This window comes from Asparagus officinalis, chromosome 10 (assembly GCF_001876935.1).
Source record: "Asparagus officinalis chromosome 10, Aspof.V1, whole genome shotgun sequence".
Lineage (NCBI taxonomy): Eukaryota > Viridiplantae > Streptophyta > Magnoliopsida > Asparagales > Asparagaceae > Asparagus > Asparagus officinalis.
Window position 1 is genome coordinate 25600060 of NC_033803.1, and position 22551 is coordinate 25622610.

Below are 22551 nucleotides of genomic sequence, written 5' to 3' on the forward strand. Positions count from 1 at the left end.
ACATGCTAGGATGTATCCATTTGTCGTGGTTCTAAGATAGAGGGAAGGACTGCTGAATAAGTATTCTTTATGCTGATAAGTTGAGAAGGATTTATACCACCATTACTTTTCTGCTCTAAAATTGACAATGCTCAACATAATGTGTTGAGATAGAATTGAGGTAGAAGACCACAGCCAAACTTTTTTAAGAATCAAGGTGTTTTGTTTCACTATGCTAGGTAAGGCCATTTGTAATTGTATGCCTTCTAGATGTTCAAAACACAGTGTCTTCTCTCCGGATTTCAATTCAGGACAGTTGGTGATCCAGACATCAATACAAGCAAATGATTTTATGTTCACATTATTAACGAGAAACAAGTACTAAAGAGACAGATGATAAGAAAAATATTAAGAAACTTGTGCTTCTTTGAAACATAAAAAAGTCAGTGCTAAATAATTCAGCAAGGATAACCAGTAGTATACGAAAATTACATCAAAAAAACGTAAGATCTAATACGCTTAGGTTGTGCTGGAATGGATATGCATAACATTACACAATACGGATACACAACTATGGAAAATCCTGAAATTCAGGAAAGATATGTGCCCTAAGTATGGCAATAATAAAATTATATGCCTGTGAAAAGTAATGCTATATCTGTGTAACATGAATATGCAAAATTTCAATGGTTTAGAAACAGCATATCGGACAATATAACATGTTTCCAAGTACATACATAAGATGACAGTTATGTGAATAATCTTACTTATTAATAAAATGGACAAATTACATAAATGCATCAACAAGAAAAATCACATGTGAACTTAATCACTATCATTCTGCATCAGATTTCTGACTACTTAGTTTCAATAGATATTTGATAGATCTAGGATGCATGTATTTTCAGATGGCATAGAACTATGTCCAAAAATTATCCATGAAGTATCCTAGTACAATTATTGTATAGGAATGGTATATGGCTACATCTTCCTAATGGAAGAAACAATGAAACATTGAGAATATGCAACTGGAGAGGACAGCAAGAGATTTCTTTTCTGTTTTTTGCTAAACCTAAAAATATAATACAGTGTTAGGTGAGTTATTTTACATTAGTAAAGAAAGTTATACAGAAAGTGGATATCTAACCTGGTTTTCTCCATATTCATCCAGAAAACTTGATCCAGTAAGTATGGCCATTGTCAGGACTCTTTCAAGAGTATGAAATCTGTCCTGAACAAGCAATACAGATATTAAAGCTATAAGAAATCACAATGATAATTATATTCCAAGAAGGAAAGAGAAGAAAAAACAATACGATATATTATGTCAAACAGAGTATTATTTTGTGCTTAGTTAGCAAGTGGATAATAAAGCCTACTATATGAATTTTATTTTAAAAGATTCACAAACGAAATGAGAATCTGGAATGTGATGCCTTCGACGCGAATCCAGATCCAATTGGAAAGTACGATGTTCTTGATACTGTGAAATTGGGCAGGTACTCAAATCTGAACAGGATATAAAAAGAGCGAGTAGATTTTTAAGAGTTTGATAACTTTCCATAGCTGTGTAGTAAGGCCTTGGCAAAGAGATCATAACGCATTGAGGATTGCCAGGAGTATATCCTGCGATGGTGATACTCGATCAGATCACGAGAGCTCATAGGGGCTCACTGAAGCTAGGGCCAGTTGGATCTAATAGATGGAGAGGCGCAAAGGAATGGATATAGAGGAGAGTGTTGACCTTTTTGTTTTGATGATGTTTTTAACAAACAATTTACAACTAATATTGTTTGTTTAGTGTTTGTGTTTTCTTATTTATTCTAGGCAAACAATGTGTTGGAGGTTGGATGGACTAGAGCTTTCACGATCACATCCATTGGAGGATGGAAAGAATAGTGGAATGAAGCCAATACATTCAAGTTAAAGATTTGAGATCAAGCTTCATCCGCAAGTTTACCAAGAGCTTCATCGAAGATCAAGAGCTTGGGTATAGTTTTTATAGTTTAGGTTTTGTACTTGTGTGTAGATACTTTAAAGCTTAATATCATATACACACACATTTTATTGGTTTCTAGGTTTCTATGTATATATATATATACCAAAGTTTTTAACCACTCATATTGCCTAGGGATCCATGTATTATATAAAAAGGTGTTTTATATTAATATGTGTGTGGCTAGAAACTTTGGTGGACATCAACTTAAGTTGATAGGAGTCTTGCTCTATATATATATATATACACACACACACATTTTGGCTTTATGGTTTTCTAGTTTAAATATGAAACAAATGAATATAATTGGAAAATATATTTTTTTCATGTTTATATGTGCTTGGTATGAATTCATGTTCATTGGTTTTGAAAGAATGAATAAAATATATAATTTTGAGAAAATATTGTATTTCTTGTTTATAGACTTAACAACAACAATTTATATTTATGTTAAGTCTATAAAATCATTTTATAAGGTTTTAAAATATTGTTCAAGTCAAAATGTCAAAAACATATCTTGTTTAGTTTTCATGTTTTGGATCTTTTTTGCAAAATGAAGAGATTTCTCATTTGGGAAGTGCAATTCTAAAAATACTTTTTGTAACATGTTTATTATCATGTTTTCAAGTATTCCCCAAAGTTTTATAATTTTTTAGAATTTATTTGCTATTTTTAAAGGCTCTTTAAAAATCAGTTTTACTATTCAAATCAGGCTGATAATGTGTTATTAGTTGATTGATACATGGATTTAATCGACTGAAAAAAACGCCTGGAATAATCAAAACTATCTGTTTTTATGTTAGTCAAGTCGACTGACGAGGTCATCGGTCGACTGACATGTTCATCAGTTGATGAGGTGTTGCTGGCCTGTAACGGTCAGCTCATCAGACGACTGAAAAACAGTATCAGTCGACTAACGACATCATAACGGCTAGTTTTTTAGATTTTTATGTTTCCGTTATTTTATCATTTTGCTTGGTTTTCTTGGGTCTTGGGGGTTTGTCTTATGATCCTATATATACCCCATTGCCCTCTAACATTCTGAAGTAATCAAGAAGTCTTTTAAAACAAGTTTACAAGAGTTTAATTTGTTTTTAAGTGTGTTTAAAAGTTTCAAGTTTGTAAAAAAAATTTCACAAGAACTAGAGGAGATCATCCTTTGGTGTTTGAACATTCACTCTTCTCCCTCTCTCTTGTCATCTTTAGAGAAATGTTTCTAAACTCAATCTAGCTTTACATTTTTTATACTTGTTGTTTATCATTTTATTAAGCTAGAGTTTATATTTAGTTTGATTTTGAATTTATTAAATCTCTTTGTTACACACACCCACATTGAGCTTTTAGTATTCTCATACATAGTATATTTAGGATTGTGTGATTGTAACATAGAGTTGGGCTTAATTGAGTTCTCACCTTGTATAGAGAACATTCATTTGTTGTTGAACATTATTTGTGAGAACACTTTGTAATACACTTGTACACCGAGAGGAGTGTGTGGTGAGAGACGGGATCGTCCCAAGAGGAGTGACGTCGGTAGTAAAACCTAGAGAGAGGTTGTAAATCCGAGCACTTGAGGGAGACACGGGCTAGAGACCAATACTTAGAAGGTGTAGAGTGGGATTGCAAGAGTGTTGATTGTAAAGTTTTCGGTGAGCTTGAAAACTGATATTATGTGGTGTAAACATTTTCAGGTGAGCGTTGAAAACCCGGTGTGATAGTGGATGTCTCTCCGAGAGTGGGGAGCAGAGACGTAGGACGGAAGGTCCGAACACCGTGATCATTTGCTTATGTTTGTGTTGGTTTATTCGCGCACTATCACTCTTGTTTGTTTTTATTTATTTCACTCTTGTTTATATTGCTTATCCTTGTATATATCTTGTAGTATATCATATTTGCTAGGATATTAGTTAATTAATTTTAATTGGTATTAAATCGGATTAGATTAGCATAAGACCCTATTCACCTCTCTCCCCTTTAGGGTTCTTTCCTAGTGACATTAGGGTCTAACAGAGAGGACGAATGAGGAGTAACGAAGATACTATTCACGTAGATGAACAGTACGCAGAGTACTGTTTATCCTTGAACAGTACCCTTACTTTTTTTAGCATCCTTTTGAGGATTAGGGTTTTGATTGATTGGAGGGCAAATTTGAAGAGGAGATGGATTCAAAGACTGAGATTTAAAGGGGACTAAAATGAAAGGGATCTCACCCAGGGCCTCACACTCGTGGCCTCACAATTCACATGCAACTTTAGAAATCAGAAATTTTATTTAATGAAGTTCGTCTTCTCAATAAGGCTTACATCTTCATTTGAAGAAAACAAAAGATAATATATAAGGAAACAAGCTAAAATCAAATCAGATCCTACCATTCAATTCTAAGGAAACAAAATAACCTCTCTTACAAAGTAAAATCTAGAAGATCATGAAGATCCTACCATGAAATCCTCAAGAAATTCCACCTAAAATAAAGATTGCAAAAAGTATTGCTAAAACAGATAGATCTTAAGAAATCCTAGTAGTCCAAAATTAATGATCCACAATCGTCCTACATCACTGGTTATAATCATAGAGGAATAACACTAGTACTCCTTGTGCAATGCGATACGTGCATGAACAATACACATTGGTGCGAAGAAAGTGCTAGCAACAATTTAATAATTGACGATAAGAATAAAAAATGTATTAAAAATAATTGTCAAAATTTTTATCAGCATCTCACAATTCACAAAACCTTGTCTTTCAATGCACACGATGCGTGCATGACACAGTACTACACAGCGAGGGCTCCGAGGTGAAAGCTAGAACAAAAGATAGGATTTAGATAAATAGGCTTCACACGCGAAGGCTTCACACCCCACTAGATAATAACCTTTACGCCTAAGAACTTGACACCCCACTGGAAAATATGCTTCACACCCAAGGGTTTCACACTCAACTAAAGAATATGTTTCACATGTAAGGGCTCCACAGCCAATAAGCAATTCATATGCTTGATAAAAGATTTCACGTCTCAAGAACATTTTATTTTATTCATCATTGTCTCTTTCCTCATGAAGGATACACCTTATTTATACAAAAAAATCTAAACATTTAAGGAAGCAAATTAAAATCATAATCAAGCCAAAACCAACCAAAAATTAAAAGAAACAATTAAATAAAATTTTAACTAGACTAGAAGGAGATATCATAATCAAATCCTAAAGAAATTCTAGCTTAAATAAAAGATTGCAAAGACTAAGATCAAATCCTAATAAAATCTTCATCAAATCTTTGTCATGAACAGATATTGATATGTCCTCCATCAAATTCAACAACTTTGAAACATAACTATATGCTTCACATGTAAGGGCTCCATAGCCAATAAGCAATTCATATGCTTGATAAAAGATTTCACATCTCAAGAACGTTTTATTTTATTCATCATTGTCTCTTTCCTCATGAAGGATACACCTTATTTATACCAAAAAAAATCTAAACATTTAAGAAAGCAAATTAAAATCATAATCAAACCAAAACCAACCAAAAATTAAAAGAAACAATTAAATAAAATCTTAACTAGACTAGAAGAAGATATCATATAATCAAATCCTAAAGAAATCCTAGCTTAAATAAAAGATTGCAAAGACTAAGATCAAATCCTAATAAAATCTTCATCAAATCTTTGTCATGAGCAGATATTGATATGTCCTCCATCAAATTCAACAACTTTGAAACATAACTATGTGGTAGAAAGATAAGAATTCAGTGTATCAAGTGCAGGCATGGACTAGAAAATTAAGAGCAAAAAATACACGGTTATGAGCGTGCCTTAATAGAAGGTGACACTTGCAGATGCATATGGCACCAACCACCAGCAGATTCTTAATGGTATTTGAGAAATTATGAACAAACCGAATCTCATTAACTTCATGCAAAACCAACTACTGAGGATGCATGTCGGAGTAAGCGACAATCAATTAATTGTTTTGTGATGCATTATATGCATCTTTGGCCCAGCTGTTCTTTTCTCAGGAAAAAGTGCATCTTCTTTGGTTCCAAGAAACCAAAAAATATTTTGTTATGCCCCGAACCAACAATAATATTAATCAATTATAACAAAATCAAGGTATGTGACAACCGGACACAAATCTCTTATCAGAGGATTTGCAAAGCCTAACTCCAATATCTAAACTTATATGCATCGATATACACTAGTGTCCGTCCAACTATTTGACTCACGTCCTAAAAGAGCATTGGAGTATATCCTACAAGACATGATAATATGAAAAATTGTGTATAATTGGAGTGAGCTTTCAACATGCTCAACAAGCGGTATATATTCAATAATTTACGTAACTGCTATCATGCACATAATCCAATGGAGGAGTTTGTACTGAATATGCAATATCTTTAGAATTAGTTTTATGCATAAAAATTAGGCAACACCACCCCCTATATTGACAACTAGACTATCTACAACGATCTAGACTGCCTACAACAGCAATCTGTCTGGCCTGGATTGCCTACAACGACGCTTTGCATACACAAAAGAATTATGGATAGGCCTATCATTAACAAAATAAGATATTTCCCTTGCCTCAAATGCATTGAGTTCCCCTTCACACATCTGAGTGATGTCAACATAACAAAAACGCCATAACAAAATCAAACATATGCCAAATCCGAAACCATGCCAGGTACAAACATGGCATCATTTAGAACATATATGGAAATATTAAGGTTTGTGTGCATCACGTATTAACTTAGGGCAGATGGATATCAGCATCAGATAATGAAAGTAATAGCACAAATAACAATTAGGAAAGATATACCTGATCAAAATGTAGATGATAATCTTCCAGTTGAAAACTGCACCATGCAAAGATATTGAGGAGAACAGAATCCACCAACTTCAGATTCCTACTACTACCACAGACTTCAATTGAACAAATCAGACTGTTAATGTAAGCTTCTTCACTTCCACCATCATCTTTATTTGATAAAATTTTCTGCACCTTGAATACAGCATATTTTAACAACGCATGTTCACCTGTCAAAACAAACTACAGAAAAAATCATCACCAATTAGAAGTATTCTTTTGCGCCAATTGCTAATAAATATAGTAAATAGTGTCATATATATCTTATTGTGATGAAGGTAGCAAGCCTAGGATTAGCAACTAATTAATCCAATTCGGCAAATAATGAATAATGAACCCAAAACAGGAGTATTGATGTTAAAGTTTGCACCAAGTATATGCACATAGACTTAGGTGAAAGTTGTACTTAAAGCTTATGCAAAACAAACTTGTGCGGGGCAAATCTTTATATATCATTCCATCATTAAATATAGAGGATTACTTTTGCAAATTGACTAATGCACTCAAGATATCGTAGAATAAGATGAAGAAATTCAAATTGTTATATTCAAAAGAAACAAGGGAAATCACAAAATATATTCTTTTCCTTGGATATTCAATATAAACATTTGTAAACATAAATGTTTATGACAACAAAAGTAAAGTGGCAAAGATAAAGAAATAGGGAAATTGGTCTGTGAAGCTAGAAGCGTAGAGGAGAGGTTCACAGACTTGTGTATAGCTTACTCAGAGAAAAGAAAGGCTGCAGATAAGTCACAATATTCAAGAAATACACGACAGTTTTCTAATTAAAGAAATAGTCTGAAGCCTTGTGCAGGGTAAAAGTTACAGACAGAACAAGTGAACGAATTGGGGCACATGGAAAAGATAATCACGATAATCAACAACTATGGCAAGCCAATCAACTGCCAAGTATGGTGAAACTTCACCGAGGTTTCCCTCATCCCTAGATTCCTTTTCACTTACTGTAGATGAGTTAACAGCTAGTAATCAAGATTGTACTGCTAGCAAATTATTCAGAGTAAGCATTGCTTTATATAGAAACCTCACTACTTCTCAATTTTTGACATTAAATACTTTTCCACTATGATATTATATCATTCAGAATAATATTTGACCACGGACCATTTTACCTAATATTTTTTTCCTCATCTTCCAAGCTCATTTACCGATATTACAGGCTAGTATTTTAAGAATCCAACTTTTTTCAATGTGTGTGTTTTTTCTTTCCCCTGGTGGTGGGTGGGGTGGGGTGGCGATTTCTTCTTCTCCCTTATCACCAATCAATGTAACAAACAAAAATAAATTAACAAAGAAAGATGCCTCTACAGAAAACATAGGTTTTTGAAACACCATAATTTTTCTCGAGGAAGTCTGAAATGCATTTTCTTCTAAAGGATCTCGTATAAGTCCATTTCCAACTATTACTATTGGCTTGTTAAGTAATATATTATGAGACACTGTTGAGATATTGGGAGATGTTATTGGATATAATTTTATCCCATACCTATTTTTATAATATCCTCCTAACTTCTATTTAAGAGAGGTTAGTGCTAGATGAATAAATCTTGGGCTTTTTCTATTTCTCTACATCATATCAGAGCCATCCTCTTGATCCTAGAGAGACCTCTTTCTTCATCGTCTGCATCGAGCCGACGGTGCGGTTTTTGTCGAAAACTTCGTGCTTCCCGTCAGCGGCATCGACATCGAATTGTAGTCCATCGGCTACTGTTTTATCAACTATTGCTCATCAGCAATTGTCCATCAATCGAGGCTCACATCCGTCAGTTGTTTCTCATCCATACACCAATACTGTTGATATCTGCAGATTACTGTTCACCCATAGATTAGTTTTCACCATCCACTCCAATCAGAGCCGACTATGCTCTCATCTGCCCACATTGACATGTGCCTCGTTGACCTCATTCATCTTTGCTCGAGCCAAAGTCAACTCCACCTCTTAGATCATTTGACTGTCAGATCCTTAAAAAGGATCATTTATTGTTAGATCCTTCAATAAAGTATCATTTGTTTGCCAAATCCTTTAAAAAGGATCATTTGTTGTTGGATCTTTCAACGAAGGGTCATTTGTTGTTAGATCCTTAAAAAAGGATCATTTGTTGTTAGATCCTTCAAAGAAGTATCATTTGTTTGTCAGATCCTTATAAAAGAATCAGTTGTTGTTGGATCTTTCAACGAAGGGTCATTTGTTGTTGGATCCTTCAAGGATGGATCATTTGTTGGATTCTGGAAAGGATCATTTATTGTTGGATCCTTCAAGGATCATTTGATCGGTGAGGCCCTAGAGGGGATCAGCTGAGTTGAAGACATCCAAGTGAAAAATAAGATTATCAAGACTACTTTGACTTTTTTTTGAAGCATGGTCACAAATTCGAGTGTGTGCACTTTATTTGTAACAAGCTGGACATGTATGATATACATGCTCCAATTTAAAGGGGAGCGTTAAGGAATATATTATGAGATATTGTTGAGATATTGGGAGATATGATTGGATATAATTTTATCTCAAACCTATTTTTTAATACCCTCCTAATTTCTATTTAAGAGAGGTTAAGGTTAAATAAATAATATCTTGACCTTTTTCTATTTCTCTACTTGGCAAAAATTAAAAGAACATGTGTCTTGGATTAGTCATATATAAGAAAGAAAAAACATAATTCATGATATGAAATATAGCGACTGCCGAGGAAGAAATGTAACAGAGCTCTACCAGTCAGCAAATCCAATTTACCCAATTAGAGCATATGGATTTTTATTACATAGGCCAATATTACATATTAGCAATTTAAAATAACTGTCCAAGAGAACAGCTCGTAGCCAATTGCTTAATCACATATTTTGCAAGTTTCAAAAATATTTTATATTTATAAACATGGACTTTGAACTGTTGCAAGTAATATAAAATGACATTTACACACCACTAGATTCTTCCAATTATTCAAAAATTACTAGATAATTCTTCAATATAATTATATAATACAAATAGTTTGAATGTTACTTTTTTGAAATTAACTCTTTTCCTTGATAAACATTCCGTTAGCTCAAAACTCAATCCCAGCCCTAAAATTTTAGTTCACTTTCCATGTTCCTCTAATTTTCTCATATCTCCAATAGTTTCAAGATTTTCACAACACAGATTTCCGTATCATTGCTTATGCCAAAAAAAGACGGTATCTCTGAGTGCTTTAGGCAAATAGAAGCATACCTTCTGGAAAAGCAACCAACCGTATAAAGCATTGTGCATCTTCTGAGTAACACCCAATACCGGCCAAGTCAATTGAAGGATCTTGAGAATATCTTCTGCTTCCTAAAAAAGATTTCAAACCACAGTTAAACTGGAAAAATAAAGCTTGTGTTTCTTTGTTTCTGCAACAATTATAAGCCATAGGAAAGAAAAAGTAAATTAACATACCTCGACTATCTGACCATCTTCTAGAACATCAAAAACAATGTTAAGTAATTTTTCATATAGCTTTATGTTGAAGTGGTAACTATGCGTCCAATAATAACATTCATTTGGAATTCCAAATTTCGGAGGACTGCTTGAAAGACGTGAAGCAAATCCTTTCACACATGATAGAATCTCAGCATGCTCATCAGGACAAATGCTTTCCCATTCCTGGTACCACATAAGAACAATGAATTATAACCTAGAGAGAAAGTACAAGTGAGCTCCTCAACAGTGTCATAATAAGAATTTCTTGGCAACCAAGCAGAAAGGTTATTTATATTCAAAGGCATAGCAGCAGAAAACCACTATAAAACTTCAAGTATTCAAGAAACAAAAGCAAGAGCATGCCTCCACATTTTTGAGTTGTGCGAGAAGTGAGGATAGCACCGTATGTTCATCAGCAACAAATGTATCAGAGCCAGAAAGTAGTTCTTCAAGAATATTTGCCTGAAGAATGTATGATGCATAAGCAAGCATTAATGACACGGAACAAATGATAAACAATTAGGAGTCACCTGTCTCTTTAGCCAATGTGTGTATGACCTTTGGTTAGGAAAATGGGACTTGCAAATGGAATCTAACAGCTCCAGTGCTATTTGAGGGACATCGGTCCGGCCATTCCTGATATTTGCACAGAAGAGCCTCAAACCATGCTTGATACATGCGTCCATTGTTTCGGAAATCTGAAAGGAAGATAAATGATTTCTCAGAACAGAACAAAAATGTTACATGAGATAGAGGTAAGTACAAAATAGAAAAACAAAACTAAGCAAAGGAAACCATGAGAAATCTACAGAACTAGTCCAGGCAGAAATGCCACAAAAAATTTTCAGCTATCTTGGAATAAAATACAGTTTTTTTTCCTGAGATACCACAAGGAAGTCTCCATGAATCAAAGACAATCCACAAGTAAGAAAAGCAAGCCAGTTACTCCATTACTCAATTCTAACACGATTGAAAAGTGGGGTCTTTAACGAGTTCGGATTAAAAATGGAAAAAAGAAAAAAGATAAAGAATCCTGAAAAGGACGAAAGCAGAATTCAGTTATGAGATAGTTGGAAAGAGCTACAAATTCATGCAGGGTTTTACAAGAATAGAAAGGCTAGGAAATCCTGGTACAGTGACAGAGTGCCCTTGATGTTCAGTTGCCATGTAAGGTTAAAAAAACATAGTCTGATTGCTACAGAATTTTATTGGAAAGGACAAAAAGCTCATGTCCATAACCAACACTTGTAAATTTCAAAGCCAAGTTTAATAAGGCATGACTAATGCTTGACACAAACAGTCGATAAATCATAAAAAAGGGTGGCCCGGTGCATGAGATTCCCACCACTATGGGTTCTGGGGAGAATTAGATGTACTCAGCCTTACCCCGCATGCGGAAAGGCTGTTTCCGAGATAAACCATTTCCAATAAAAATAATTAAAAAGAATGGACCGATTTGAAGTATACTAAATGAGCTACTGTTTGTTAATAATTTCATGGAATTTGAGCAAGAAAACTGGACACAACTAAGCTTTCGGACTGTGTTAGAAATTTGTAACCAGCACCTGTACTGGAATGAGCGGAATCAATAACTGGAAAAAAGTAACTCTCCTTGTTTCAAATTAAAGGGTTTTGCCGAAAATAATATCTTTCAGTAAAAGCAAAATCCTACGGTCCTACCATCCAATTCTCATTCAATGACCACTTTGTCCACAGAGAAATGTTCACATGTTTCCATTAATTCTACAGCAAATACAATAGATATACTAAGCAAATACAATGGATATACTATGTGATTACTGATAAATAGAAGGAATTGGACACTATTATGAATGAAAGAAATCGATTGGAGAAGTTACTGTTAGCTTCATCTGACTAAATACTTGTTAAATACGTCTAAATTGATATCCACATGCCACCTATCTCCCACAAGCAAACTAAAGCTCCAGTCCATACAGTCTCTCCATGAAAATGACAGTCGATGACAACTTCTTAACTGGGCATGTTGATGCAGTCAAAAGAAACTTCCATTGCAGAAATATAATAGTCTCATTACGAAAACAAACAGAACAATTCAAAAGCAACCAAATTTTGTGTTATGAAAAAAAGTTTGTTTAGAAACCAAGTGAAAAAGCAGCAAATTTTGAGTAGTCAAGTGAATAAAAATTGATTCTAAATTGTTTGCAAGAAAACATATGTGTAGAATTGTGCAGTCTTAATTTTGCAATGATATCGTAAGGATCTGAAACTTCACACTATTCAAGCTTTGGAAACTCAGTTACCCAAGAGTATATTTCGTTCTCAGCGTTTACTAACTAACAACAGGGGAACTGGAAGTAAAGGAAAAACCTCAGAATACAAGCATATTATTTATAATATAAAATTTTAAATGTAACAAAACTTGCCTCCATTTGCCCACGGATGACATCTAGCAGGTCAGAATGATCATCTTCAGACTGTTCACGTGAACTTGAGTCATCTTTCTTAGACCTTATGCCCACAGTTAATCTGGACTTCTTTTCTTTCTTTTTCTCTTCAAAGCGAGGTATCAGAACCCTTCTGCAGAGATTTAGAACGCAGCTGAGGGAGTAAGGAAAGTACCCAAGCATGCATTTGAATGTGTGGTGCAAGCTTGTGTTTGTGTATGTGAGTGGGGCTGGGGTAGAGAGACATACCCAGAGAGTATCAAAGAACCAAGAAGCACCTCATAGGCTGTTTCTCGCATATCATCATCAGATAACCCTTAAAAAATCCTAAAATTATTGATCAGTTACATGGGACAATATGGGTTTTTATTTCTTTTCTTTTTTCAGTTGTACAAGAGTAATTGGTTCAAAGAATAGCATGTTAATTTGCAAACATAAACATCTACACCCTCATGCACATATCTGGTATGAAAGCTTATTCACAAGCCCAAAAGAACAACAATAAGGAGGAATTACCTGTTCTCAAGGCTGGTAAGCCTAAAGAGAGTATATTCACATCTTTAACTAGTTGACGAGGTTCAATAATTGCACCAAAATCTCCATTAACAATTTCAATTCCAGATTTTCCTATCTCTCTGTCAGCTAAATCTGATGTTCGTTCTGTTCTGCATGAGTGATTAAATGTTTCTGGGACCCCAATCTGAGGGGGAGCCCTTCGAGGAGGAGATCCAGACAACTCTGGTTTTGAATGAAGAAAGAAAGAATTTCCAGATGATGAATTCATCTGCCACAAAAATAAGTAGGAATATAAGTGTTGGAGAGAATAGTATCGACCAATTTTAGAAGTATTCTTTATATACTCACAACTTAAGGAATGTACAAACCTATTTTCACATTTGTACAACATTAACAACCTTCTAAAGTGTGTGATGAGGATGAAAAGAAAAAATTTCAACGAAATAAGGTTGCAAAGATGGAAGTACCATAACCATGATATAAACTAGTAAAGAAAACAAGAAGGAATTTCATTCAAAAAGAACTTGAGCAAGTTATAACAACAAATATGTAAGTATATATGTTTATGTATGGATGTACACACACGCACCCGCGCACGCACACACACACTTATATATTAAACTAAAAAAGGCAAAGAATCAAGAAGAATATCAAGTTAGAGACCGTTATCATTCAACTATGAAATATGTTAAACATCTAGCAAGCATAACATGAATGAACATATATAAAGAAACATTTACAAATGGAAGAATAGACTTCATACATCTTCATTTTAGAAGTATCATGCCCGGGTCCCAAAATTTCGCAAATGGAGGGCACATGACTCGGTCGGCGATGCAACTACAGAGAGAGAAACCTCTCTTGTAGCTTCATTCACGCCTCTAGACTAGCAAATAAAAAATATTCTATTACCAAATATCCTCAATAATGAAACCAAAAAAAATTTCGACATCAAATAATGAACTCTCTTCAATAAAATATATAGAAATCCTAAAGTACAGATCTCTCACTAGCAACACCAACTCAATTAATACAAAACTCACTGCACCAACTATCAAGTATCTGAATTTTATCTGTAAACTACATCCTCAATTAGTCCATCTACATAACCTGGTCCATTCATGTAATATGCCATCACCTAAAAGCTAGAGGACAATTCCAGGATTGTCAGAGCAATCCAACAAGTGTTCCAAAGAAAATATATTGAACAAGAAAATGTATGCGAACAATATGCATGAACTACCAGTAAAAGTAAAATTAGTTCAAGATACACTAACTAGCATGAGAAATGACGAGATTATGTGATAGTGGGAAATTCATAAGACAAAGAGCTATGTATAAGAATAGATACTAGCTTTAATGTGCGAGACGGGAATTATAACTAAGATATGCAAATTAACTTACACTATAAAAAGATATGAGTAGAACATGTAAAGGAAAAACTACATCTACACCTTCCAAATATGGACACTCCGAAGAAAACTATCACGATAATTAAATATAATATTTTATTCATGTTATTTGAACTAGAGGTGAATAATTCCATGTATATAAGTCAGTTTCCTGTAACACGTCCTGGGAATACGGCTTCAAGTCAGGTATTGGCCCTTAGCCCTGAATATATATAACTCAAAATATTAGGTATGCGCATAAACCACTAATATATACCTTGTATTCACCATCTAATTCCCAAGGTTATCGATAACGAATAGTGTCGCATAACTGTGAGGCATCGCTAAGGCTATTTGGGGCTATTGTGGTAAAATAGCGGTAAAAAGCACAAAGTCAAACAGCGATCTAGTTTAGATATGTATAAATATTCAAAAAAAATAAGAAAATTTATAAAAAAAAATCTAAAATATTTAAAAGTGCATATTTGATGATTTAAAAAGATCATAAACATGAAATAGACATGTAACTGTCATATAATACGAAGATGAATAGAGAAGGAGTCAAAGAGTCGTTGTCTTCGAGAAGATGAGCTGAGCGGTGAGAAAACTACAGCAGGAGGAGCTCACAACGAGAGGAGGTGAGAGGAAGTGTCAAGGGAGGTGCCGGAGGCTGTGGGAGGTAGCGAGAATATGTTAGAAATCACGGAAGGCGGTGGGATGCAGTGGTTGCGGGTTGGGCTTAATTTTAAAAAACTACACCTCAAACCACTTTTAAATATCGGTCAAAAAGCGGATTTTGCCAGCAATCGTCCGCTATTTACCTCTATGGCGCACTATTGGCCGCTTTTGTGAGCGGAAAGTGCATATTCCGTAGTATATCACCGCTATTGAGCGATAGCGTAGCGGAAAGGGACCGCTAACGCTATTAGCGCCGCTATTGTGGAGCTATTTACCGTTATTTATAACAGTGCTAATTCTCATTTATTAAACCTCGTATTGATCAATTTATTAAAGTGACTGTGCATGAAACATTATGCACAAACCACGAAATTACCGTGGAATGGCTTCCGCAAAACTATGAAAAATAACTGTGGTCCAGAACATGTCTAAGAAAGAGAGGTGTGTCATCTAGTTGATGCTATAGTAATAACTGGCAAGGAAAACCTCACACCAGGATATCGATGTCGAGGAAGTAATCATGCTATGATAACACATTTATGAATCATAATTTTTAACGGGGGTCATCTTCATGCACAGCCGGTCCTATAAGATGTCACTAGGTGATAAGTCAAAAGTTTCAGTATGTCATGCACGTTAAACAAAGTACAAAGTCCCCTAAGATACTAGAGTAAAAGAACTCATTTCTCAAAGATGAGTAACATGTATTCTAGTATGTGACATATGAACTGTTTATATATAAAAGAGATGAACGATAAGAGATTAATAACCAAGGAAGAAGACGTCCACACTCTGTTCTGGGTCGTCATAATCATGCTATTTATAAACCAGGTTCTAATCTAATCACGATATCATGATACTCTTTAAACTTCTATATCATAAAAAATAATTGTTTATACTCTCCATATCATAAAAAAGTTTGCTCCTAATGCCTTATCTAAACACTTCTATTATGTAAACCCCGTAAGCAATTAATTATTTAGAACTTTGATCTAAGGTTTGCACTGTCCAACATCTTCTAACGACAGTAGCTATTTTTAGAAAAATATTTTTATTATTTCAATTGAATCTTATGTCCATGATCAATCTTCAATTATTTTCAATATTTTTCAATTTTGCACTTTCATATCAAACCCTCATTATTATCAGCTCTATATACTAGAAGCCTAAAGAGTTTCCAATAAAATCTCAGTCTATAATCTCAACTTTTAAATCTAAAAAAAAGGATTGACATTGCAAATCTTCAACTGATAATATTAGATATAACAGATCTGAGCCCTTCTAAATTCACAAATCTTCAACTTACACATTATGATTATCCTTAATTCATCATCGAGCTAATCAAACATCATATTCATAAAATGAAATTTGATTATTCTTTTCTTTGACTCTTTGACTTCCTAAGAAGTCTTGGATCAACGTTTAACGACTAAGCAATGAGGCACTCTTACCACAAACTCCTAACTAATTGTTGCTCTATCAATAAGATTCTCAATTAGAGTCTAATTCTACAATTTGAAAATACAAAACATCTTTGAATAAATAATCAATGTTTATCATCACTTCAAGTTCTCAATCTGATTCCTGAGATATCTTATAATAAATAATCTAGCCACGGAAATTTAGACTCCAAAATAATAGATAGTATAAATCCAACTATTTGCCGCACTGAGGATAATTTAACTAAAGATGAATGCATATACCCTACTCATAAATGTCCAGAGCAAAGTTCTAGTCATACAAAACATCTTTGAATAATATAATTAATTATTACACATTAAGAAACCAACAAGCTAACAACAAGGAGTAGACATGGAAATTGAACTTATTAAGTACTAGATCCCTCGTATAAAAGAAACACACGTGCAGGAAAAGCATTTGGTGTTCTGTAGGGTATGTCATATAGATTGACTCTCCATTAAGTCCTTAAGCCATAATTAGACAAATGGTCAACATAAGAGAACCACAAAGATAATTCAAATAACTTGATAGATGGATAAGAGGGGGGGTAGAAAACTTGCAGAATAATAATAAGAACAGATTCTAAAGAGAACTAGAAAATGATAAAGAACTAGGAAATGAAGGCATAGATGAGGATATTCCGTAGAATTAGAGGTGAATGCGACAAAGCTCAGGAAAATTAAAGCAAAAAACATTTTGGATGCTGCACAGTCGACCGCGAGTGGAGTTGCGGTCGATCGCGGACGTGCACGAACATAGGAAAGTTTTTGGACTTTTTGCGATCGGCTGCTAGTGGTTTGGCGATCAACCACGAGACCCTATAGTGGTTTTTTGTTCTCTGTCGTTTGCCACGGTCGACTGCGACTGACGCGACGGTCGACCGCGATGCGGTTTTGGGCTTGGGCTTGGTTTACTGCACTGATTGGGTTTGTTGTTTAATATAAATAGCAATCACGTTTTTTAGGGTTTTCTATCGATTGATTGGGTAGCTTGAATGTGATTTTGAGTACAGAAAAGAGAAATCTTTCTGAGTAATATGTTGGAGGGTTTAGTTTGAGAGATTTGAGAGATTTATTTGAGAGGTTAGTTGAGTGATCTTGTAATCTCTACTTTGTACTCTCTTTCTCTATAGTGAAAACTCATGGTTAGTTGAGTGATCTTGTAATCTCTACTTTGTACTCTCTTTCTCTATAGTGAAAACTCATCCCTTCTTGCCCCGTAATCTCTACTTTGTACTCTCTTTCTCTATAGTGAAAACTCATCCCTTCTTGCCCCGTGGACGTAGGCAATCTGTCGAACCACGTTAAACCTTTTGTGTTAGAATTTGTGTGATTATTATTTGATTTGAGTTACCTTTTCTCTCAGCGTTTGTGTTTGTTCCGCCGCGCACAACAAGTGGTATCAGAGCATAACAACTAACAAGTAGTATCAGAGCTCGCGCTACGCTTGGGCTATTTGGAGTAGCTCCCTTTGGAAGTTCGACTAGGGCTTCGTTTGGAGTTAAAGGCAGAATCTTTTTAGTAAAAACTCTATCTTTTTTAGTTTTTGGATCTATTCTTCTTTTGTTCCGCTTTGGTTGTTGATGCTTCGAGGAATTATGGTCGGGAAAGAAGTTGTGGAGGGTACTTCAGGTCTGAAAACCGTCCAAAGTTTGAATAACCACCCTATGAAGATAGACATGGAGAAGTTTAATGGCACTAACAATTTTAAACTTTGACAATGTGAAGTATTGAATGCGCTGAACGCGCAAAATTTGAAAGATATTTTGAAATTGGATGCCAAGCTAGATGATATTGATGAGAATGTTTAAAAGAAGATGAATCGAACGGCGTATGGTGTGATTAGATCTTGTTTGACTCAAGATTTGAAGTATGATGTGATCAATGAGACTTCAGCTAAGAAGATTTAGGAGATCCTTGAGAGCAAGTATTTGACCAAAGTATGATGTGATCAATGAGACTTCAGCTAAGAAGATTTAGGAGATCCTTGAGAGCAAGTATTTGACCAAGAGTGTGGAGAATCGCTTGCATTTGAAAGAGCAAGTATTTGACCAAGAGTGTGGAGAATCGCTTGCATTTGAAGAGGAGGCTTTATCGCTTCCAATTAAAGAAAGAAACCTCTATTGATGATCACATGAACCACTACACGAAGTTTCTTACGGATTTGACGAATATAGATGTTATGATTAAAGATGAGGACAATGCGTTGTTGTTGTTGAGTTCCTTGCCTGACAAGGAATATGAGACATTCGTCCTTACTCTTATTAATGAGAAGACATCTTTTTCATATAGTGAGGTCACCGCTGCACTTGTGAATTATCAGTTTCGAAAGAAGGATAAGGAGACTTCAATTGAAACAGTAGCAAAGGCGTTAGTTGCAAGAGGAAAGAATCCAAACCGAAAAAATTAAAATCACAATCTAGAGTAGCGCATCCTACAGTTGAAAAAGATCAGTGTATTTGGTGCAAGGAGACTGATCATTAGAAGAAAGATTGTCCAAAGCTCGACGAATGAATAAAGAATAAGCAGAAGGAAAAAGGAAAGAACCATCATCAGAAGCAAACATCGTTATATCGGATGGTAATATTTCTGATACTTCTATTTATTCGCTTTCTATCAGTCCTACAGGTAGCTATTCGGAGGAATCCGAATGGATGTTGAATAGTAGTACGACCTATCATGTGTGCTCTAGCAGGAAATGGTTCTCTAATTTTGAAAAACTGGATAGTGGTGTAGTGTACATGGGAGATAACCGTGCATGTCAGATCCTTGAAATAGAAAAAATTCGCATCAAGATGTTTGACGAGACTGTAGGGAGTTATATGATGTAAAATATGTTTCTTTCTTGAGGAAGAACTTGATCTCAATTGGAGCTTTGGTTGGAGAGGGCCTGAAGATTCGTGTTGAGAACATGGTTCTTGAGATCGTGGAAGACTTTGATTGTAATGAAGGGCGTCATGAGGAATAACCTGTACTATTTGATTGGAAGTTCGATGACACGTGGAGAGCTGATGACTTCTGTTGATTCGACTAGACTGTGATATTTGGGGCTTTGCCATTCTAGTATTGATTTGGAGATGGGTGCACAGACTTGTAATTTGAAGTCTTGTGGATACTTTGATGTGAGCAAGAAGACCGAGATGAAGTTTGGCACCTCTTTCACCGAACTAAAAGTCTTTTAGATGGAGTTCACACGGATGTTTGGGGGCCTTCCAGGAGGCATCATTGGGAGGTAATAGATGTTTAGTTTTCTTTGTTGGTGACTGTTCTAGACATGCTTGGGTTGTAACCAAATCCCGATTGGATAAAGTCCCAATAGTCTCTAACAGATTGAAGAAGCGTGAGATTGACAGAAAGATGAAGGTACTTCATTCTTATTTTGGTGGGAGGTACCAGAGGGACCTGTTTCTGCATTTGAGCCGAGCTCACAATATTTTGAGACACTTTGGTGGAAAGGAAATTTTGGGATAACGAGATGAGATGGTAGATTTGGTGAGATGTTCCTTGCTGGAGGAGGACCAGCGTTTGATGTCGAGCATTGATTCTGATATTGAGGTTTCGACATATTTGGGTCATCTTGGTCATAGGTTGTCGACTGTTACGATAGGAAGTAAAACTCCATTGGATGTTTGATCTGGTAGTGTCACTTTGGTTGAAACTTCGATGAGGGAGCTAATTGACTCTCAGCAGGTAGAGAGTTTTGAACAGACCTTAGATATATCACAGCGGGTGCAGAGTGATGCTACTCCACATTGGATGGAGATTACTCCACATACTCCAAGATCATATTGCATCTTTTGTTGATTCGAATACAGCTGGTGGATATGATTTGGATACGTCCATTGGTTCACCTCAGGTGGAGATGTTTGATTTGTTTCACTTTGGGGCTATTTGGAGAGCATTCAGCCGTATTTTTATTGGTGAAGAGTTGAGAACTTTTCTATTTGATTGAGGGCCTTTGGAGGTCTTTTGGGGAACTACATGAAAGCTTGATTCCTTTGACAAGAGAATACGTAAGCAGTCATTTATGATGCAGCCAATTTGATGGGTTGATACTGACGTTTTGGAGTTTGTTCGCATTCTCATTTGGGTTCCCGACTTGTGGATTGAGTCTGTTGTCGTGAATTGTTTTACTTCGTACTAGAAGCAACAAGTGGGACATTTAGTTTGGTTGATGTCGGCTTAGTTTTGAAAAAACTTCACCGAGGTGGGGAATTGTAGAATTGAAGGTGAAGGCGACGAAGCTCAGGAAAATTGAAGCAGGAAACATTTTGGATGCTGCACGGTCGACCGCGAGTGGAGCTGCGGTCGACCACGGACGTGCACGAACATAGGAAAGTTTTTGGACTTTTTTACGGTCGACTGCTAGTGGTTCGACGGTCGACCGCGAGACCCTGTAGTGATTTTTTGTTCTCTGTCGTTTGCCACGGTCGACCGCGACTGGCGCGGCGGTCGACCGCGATGCGGTTTTGGGCCTGGGCTTGGTTTCCTGCACTGATTGGGTTTGCTGTTTGATATAAATAGCAACCACGTTTTTTAGGGTTTTCTATCGATTGATTGGGTGGTTTGAAGGTGATTTTGAGCATAGAAAAAAGAGATCTTTCTAAGCAATTTGTTTGAGGGTTTAGTTTGAGAGATTTGTTTGAGAGGTTAGTTGAGTGATCTTGTATTCTTTACTTTGTACTCTCTTTTTCTATAGTGGAAACACATCCATTCTTGCCCCGTGGGCGTAGGCAATCTGTCAAACAACGTTAAACCATTATTGTTTGAGTTTGTGTCATTATTGTTTGATTTGAGTTGTCTTCTCTCTCGACGTTTGTGTCTGTTCCGCCGCGCACAAATTCAAGAAATTTCAAACAAAGGAAGAAATGAACACTTGTCTGGCTTTCATCGAAATGATTAAAATCTTCTTGATACTGATTTCCGTCCTACTCCACCACTTCTTGTCATTGTCAACAGAAGACTTCTTTCTCTCTCTAGCCCCGCCCCCCCCCCCCCCCCCCATCAATGAAGAGATGGCGAGGTCTGAGGAGATATTTTGCAGGGGGAGAGAGAGTTGAGATCTCTTGATTTTAGGATGTGGGTTAGTTAGGATCTCCTCGAATTTTAGGGTAGTGGTTTAGAGGGTTTTCTTTCAAATAATAAAGGAGCAATTTGATGAAAAGAAACAAGGTGGGTCTAAATGTTAAAAACTTCAGATCAGTATTCAAAAAGATATGAACAAATTGATTCAAAGATTCTGATAAGTACAAGAAAGGTAGTTTCGGTAGTGGTTGTCACATATTTTAATGAGCTTAGAAAATTAACATAAGGAAAATATTGTCAACCCCCTTATACATAGTCATGCCAGTAGAAGAAAATTGCTTAAAATTCATAGCCCCAACATGATGAAACTTCTTCGTTTACAATATGCCATCAACAATTCCATTAACGAACAGAATGCACCAAATCAGTAGCTTACCCCAGTAATCATCCTAATCACAACTTTAAACTTACCATAATTGGAAAATCCCACTCTTCATAATACTTCTTCGATGCCTCCAAGGGATCAAACCCTCCACCTAAAAATCCAAACAATACCAAAACTAATCAAAATCCCAAAAACTCAACATCACATAACAAATCTTCAATAATAATAAAAGATCACTACCAGATTGAACACACTCAAGAACGTAATCGACGCTGATGGTGTCCAAATCAACAGCAGAGAAATCGAAGGAATCGCCCGAAGAACCTCGTTGTAGGACTTTCGAGATTACCAACTCGAGCAGCTTGCGTCGATCGCG

The 22551-nt window shown here is 35.6% G+C and overlaps 1 protein-coding gene across 1 annotated transcript in view; it reads right to left on the bottom strand.

The window, feature by feature from the left end:
• Positions 1 to 22545, bottom strand: part of LOC109825902 — a gene marked incomplete at its 5' end in the record, with an annotated part of 58859 nt that extends 36314 nt beyond the window's left edge. The window contains 11 exons of the mRNA XM_020392815.1: positions 1127 to 1210; positions 6790 to 7020; positions 10064 to 10165; positions 10271 to 10477; positions 10658 to 10756; positions 10825 to 10992; positions 12700 to 12853; positions 12970 to 13036; positions 13237 to 13504; positions 22262 to 22326; positions 22416 to 22545. Coding sequence (XP_020248404.1) covers positions 1127 to 1210; positions 6790 to 7020; positions 10064 to 10165; positions 10271 to 10477; positions 10658 to 10756; positions 10825 to 10992; positions 12700 to 12853; positions 12970 to 13036; positions 13237 to 13504; positions 22262 to 22326; positions 22416 to 22545 — 1575 coding nt within the window. The remainder of the gene's footprint in view (positions 1 to 1126; positions 1211 to 6789; positions 7021 to 10063; positions 10166 to 10270; positions 10478 to 10657; positions 10757 to 10824; positions 10993 to 12699; positions 12854 to 12969; positions 13037 to 13236; positions 13505 to 22261; positions 22327 to 22415) is intronic.